Below are 5,159 nucleotides of genomic sequence, written 5' to 3'. Positions count from 1 at the left end.
GTTCTGTGTTTGTCAGGGAATGAAGCAGATTGTGGAATTGAAACACTTTCTAATGATACGTTTTCGGTGTTCAATTCATCCACTTTGCACACGCTCGATCTTTCATTTTGTAGACATCTAACAAATATACAGTTAGATTCTTTTTCTCCATTGCTCAGTTTGAAAGTACTTGACCTGAAGAAAGCACACAACCTAGGTCTATCTGGAGCCTTATTGGGAATGTATGGTTTGCAAAACAGAAATATGACGTCCATAAATTTAGAAGCAGTAACGTTTCTTCAAAAATGGAATATCTCAACAGAACGGTGTGTACAAGATCAAATACTAACAAAAGACAAATTGCAATATTTGTCTACAATTTGTCTCTCTAGTCTGAATTTGGCAAACAATCATATCCTCTTTATTGATATAGCATATACACAAAACAGCACGATTTACAATTGTTTGGTTTATCTATACCTTCGTGGAAATGCCTTTGATTTACAATTCGACATTGTGTCTGTGCAGAAGATTATTCCAGACATAAAATTAAAATATGTAGATGTATCATCCAACCAATGGTGTGGCCATTCCCCTCCAAATAATTACTTTGATGATACATTGTCAATAGCATTATATGTAATATTGCCTACAACTCTAGAAACAATTATTTTTGATGGAACCAATTCGGTAGTTGATCTTAAAAGGCGGATTACGGTGGCAGTTAATGCAAGTAATATTCTGAAAAATCTTTCTATCAGCTACAATGAGAACATGATACTGGAAGGGTCTGTTACTGGACTGAACAACCTTACAACTCTGAGAATAGAACACAATGGAAATATGTCACTTTCAGAATCAATTTTTGATCATTTCCCAAGTCTGAAAAACCTCTACATGACTGGAGTGCGTCTTCCAAAACAGTATTTCCAAAACGAGTCGATTCGGTTATTTAGAAACCTGACGAAGCTGGAAAACCTCGACCTCTCCTCCAGCGACCTGTTCCACTTACCAAAACACTCGTTTCGCCACAACCGCTTTCTCAAGAACCTCTTACTGTCATACAACAATTTTCAGAGTATTTTATTCTCCATGGAAGATGTTCCACATTTAGAGACTTTAGATTTGTCTTATAATCATATCAAAACGTTGGATCGGGATTCCAGAACTTCGTTGGACAGTCATGCTATAAATAAATTAAATTTTACTTTAAAATTGCACAACAATCAATTAAGCTGCAGGTGTCAAAATATCAACTTCGTGTTGTGGTTCAAACAAACCGATTATATTTTAAATTCAAGTTATGTACAATGCACGTACGAAAATAATACATTGGTTATTTTCAAAGATATTGACGAAGAAGCATTATGGCACGAGTGTACGGGAAAACCAGCGTTTTACATCGTGTCGTCCATGTTTGCATTGCTCATCTCTGCAGCTCTGTGTTCCTTTCTTTTAGTGAAGCATAAGTCTCAGATTGTTGTGTTTTTCCACAGACTGTTTCGCGGGGTCGCTGGACTCCCAACAAGAGCAGACTTCAGGTATGATGTTTTTATTGGATACGCTGATAAAGACTGTGACTTTGCGTGCATGCAACTGAGACAGATCTTGGAGGACAGGTTTCATTATCGAGTTTACATCCACGATCGCGACAGTGAGTTGGGCGGCTCGAGAGCCATCTCCATTCTAGATGGAGTCCACAACAGCTGGAAGATGGTCCTCGTTTTGTCACAGAACTTTATCACTGACGAATGGTCTAGATATACGATGCATGCCGTAGCTTTGTTCGCTGCCTCTGGCCTCATACCAAAGAGGCTGGTCATTCTCCTGGACCGAGTGAATCCGTGCGAGGTTCCAGACACCCTCCTGTGCATTGCAGATGAAGACACGATTCTGCCAATCCCACGTCCTAATGATGACGATTCGTGGGAACACTTAAAGCGTCTTCTGAAGTGATTTCCATGAACTTCAATTCCCTCAAGTCTCGACTGGAAGAGGTATAATGCAGTGGTAGAACACTCGAGTGAAATGCTATGAGTCTAGGAAAAAATGTAATTGATAATCGATTTTCTACTAGTGTTTCAGATTGTTATCAAAGACTGTGGTGTGTATTGTCTTATTAGTTAGAAAGTATACATAAAGATCTACTGTTGATGTCTTTAGAGGATACCCGCTGTCGTTTACATAACTGATCTGTTTTACGACAGGCAGCAAATATCTTTTATTTTCGCTTCTGTTGTTAATATCTGGTTTGAGTATCCTACATGACAAAGTTTATCTAACTGATCTGTTGTTAATATCTGGTTTGAGTATCCTACATGACAAAGTTTATCTAACTGGTCTGTTGCTGATATCTGTTTGGTGTATCATATGTGACGACATTTCTCAAAGTTATCTATTCTTACTATATGTTGGAAGTATACTATTCGAGAAATATATCTACATGATCTATTATTGCTATCTTGTGAGTATACTATATGAGAAAGTATCTAAGTGAGCTATTTTTGCTATCTGGTTTGAGTATCCATGTGACAAAGTTTATCTAAATGATCTACTGATCCTATCTGGTGTGAGTATTATATAGAGTGAAAGCCGATGTCTCATTTCATAGTGACGAATAACCCTATATTTTATACCTATTAACAATACCTCAAAATGTGTTGTGTTTTTTTTTTCTTCAAGGCTTTATTTTTCTCAATTCTCATTACCAGCTGAAGTGTGTCTCAAATGGAAAACAAAAGACTCCAATATTCGTTAATATACTTATAAGTAATACATCGAATCTGTATAAATTTTCATCACGTGTCTAATAGAAGCCTAACATACATGGCGATCAGGAGTTTTTCATTAGGGCAACATGTGTGGCTAAAACTCCTACATACAGCGTATCAATCGACATCTACACCATGGATATAAACACTACCATCCCTCACCCTTAAGGTAAATGAGATAAAATGTGGGGTTTGTGGCTACCCTAGGTCCGCACAAAAAGTGTTATGTTATTTTTAAGAAGGACCCCGCTCATGTTTCAAGCATAATGGTAGTTGGTACATTGACACTAGTTCAAATTAAATTACAGGAATCTACTGGCCAGACGAAATAACATTTTATCACAACAAACACTGTCACATTTATCACCAATGGCAGGACTGGTAGCCTCATCTGTGAGGTGAAAAGTTGGGTGCAACTTGAACTTTGACCCAGGCGGATGTTATTTGGTTTAGTACTACCTATAGAGGAGAGCTGATATCTCTGGGGTTGTTTTTAGGGTTTTTTGTTTTGTTCCAACACCGTCTGTATTATAATATTTCAAGGAAGGACCCTTAAGTATTTAATGATCTTGCTCCTATTGTTTACAAAGATATTATGCACCTTTTTAAAATATGTTTAATAGATAAAGGTTTGCACTACCGCAGAACGTAGAATTTTCAGTCCAAAATTCAAATACACGTTGAATTTTATTTATTCAACAACTGCTATAATTACCAGACATGTTTCATTTTGAACTATTATAATTTGTCATATGTATACCTAACTATAATTATCAGATTTGTTTCATTTTGAACCTAATTACACTACTTAAGCTGGACTTTAGAAGCAAAATCAGTTGAAACCCGGGCCTATATACATTTCATCAGGTTGTTATTTTGTATTTTACATACGTATACCTAACTATAATTATCAGACATGTTTCATTTTGAACTATTGTAATTTGTCATATGTATACCTAACTATTATAATTATCAGACATGTTTCATTTTGAACTATTGTAATTTATCATATGTATACCTAACTATAATTATCAGACATGTTTCATTTTGAACTATTGTAATTTGTCATATGTATAACTAACTATAATTATCAGACATGTTTCATTTTAAAGTATTATAATTTGTCATATGTATACCTAACTATAATTATCAGACATCTGTCATTTTGAACTGTAATAACTAAATAAACATTTAACACTACAATGTGTGTGTGTTTGATATACCATCAATAATTTCACTTGGGGTGGGGATGTTTCGTCTCAGAACTGGAGAGAAAGGGGCCACTGCTATCCAACTCTGAAAATTATGTATTGGCCCCAATCCACAGTTTAAATGATAATTAATACATCTGCCTACCACACACAGTTCATAAAGTGCAGCACAAAGATAAAACTGTGTTGCGATATCAAAATCGTATCTCTGCACAAGGAAATTTGATAATAACTGGTAACTTGTTTATTATCCTTTATATATATATATATATATATATATATATATATATATATATATATATATATATATATAAGGAACACTGAATATAAGTGACATATGATGGTTATGTAAATGTACACACTTAACCTTACAATTTATGTGTATATGATCGTCCATGCATTCCGTTTGGCAGAGGGACGGGACATATCCCAGTGGTAACTTGCTCGCTTGTTGCGCGGTCGGACCGGGATCGATCCCCGTCGGTGGACCCATCGGTCTATTTCTCGTTCCATCCAGTGCACCACGACTGGTAAATCAAAGGTCGTGGTATGTGCTATTCTGTCTGTGGGATGGTGCATATAAAAGACCCCTTGTTGCCATTGGGGGAAAATGTTGCGGGTTTCCTCTCTAAGAGCCTATGATTAATAAATCAATGCGCTCTAGTGGTGACGTTAAACAAAACAAACTTATTCCTTTTGGCAGTGACCTACATAGGCGTCGAAAATGAGGAGGGGGCTTCCAACACTGAAAATTATGTATTGCCAGTAGTATTTGCCCAACCCATTATGCCTGTTAATTGGTGTGATATATGTATGTCAACTAATGAGCTCTAAACAAGGTATAAAGAATTGAATTGAAAAACCCACCGTTTAAAAGTGAATTATTGGGGTCTTCTGGCGCCTATGTACTGCACCTTTACAATATTGTATTGTCTCTCTGTCACATTTAGAGCAGAATGTGTCACTTCAGAAGATAATTCAAGACTGCGTTCAGCCAAACCGAGCAGAAAAACGTCTTCTAGACTGGTTTAGGCGCCTCAAGTTAAACCAAATGGCCACGTCGGAAACCAATCAAATAGTTCGCGAATGTTAGCAAAACATTCCCTGGCTGGACTTGGGGTTGTTCAAGACAGGCTGTCCACAAATATGCAAAATCCAACATGAAGAGCTGAGGTGAATATGGAGAACAGGCTTAGAG

General features: G+C 36.6%; 1 protein-coding gene across 1 annotated transcript; it reads left to right on the top strand.

Moving 5' to 3' along the window:
- The first annotated feature begins 61 nt into the window (after window positions 1-61).
- Window positions 62-2,132, top strand: LOC121377578 (toll-like receptor 4). The gene has a single exon (XM_041505636.1). The coding sequence runs from the start codon at window positions 220-222 to the stop codon at window positions 1,933-1,935; it is 1,716 nt and encodes a 571-aa protein (XP_041361570.1). The 5' UTR covers window positions 62-219; the 3' UTR covers window positions 1,936-2,132.
- Window positions 2,133-5,159: the final 3,027 nt, after the last annotated feature.

Source organism: Gigantopelta aegis, chromosome 7, assembly GCF_016097555.1.
Source record: "Gigantopelta aegis isolate Gae_Host chromosome 7, Gae_host_genome, whole genome shotgun sequence".
NCBI lineage: Eukaryota > Metazoa > Mollusca > Gastropoda > Neomphalida > Peltospiridae > Gigantopelta > Gigantopelta aegis.
Note: the sequence above shows the minus strand (reverse complement) of the source record. Positions and strands in the feature narration are given on the sequence as shown.

What these genes read in the sequence shown, in the direction of transcription:
- LOC121377578 (XM_041505636.1), top strand. Translation starts at nt 220, where the DNA reads ATGTATGGTTTGCAAAACAGAAATATGACGTCCATAAATTTAGAAGCA.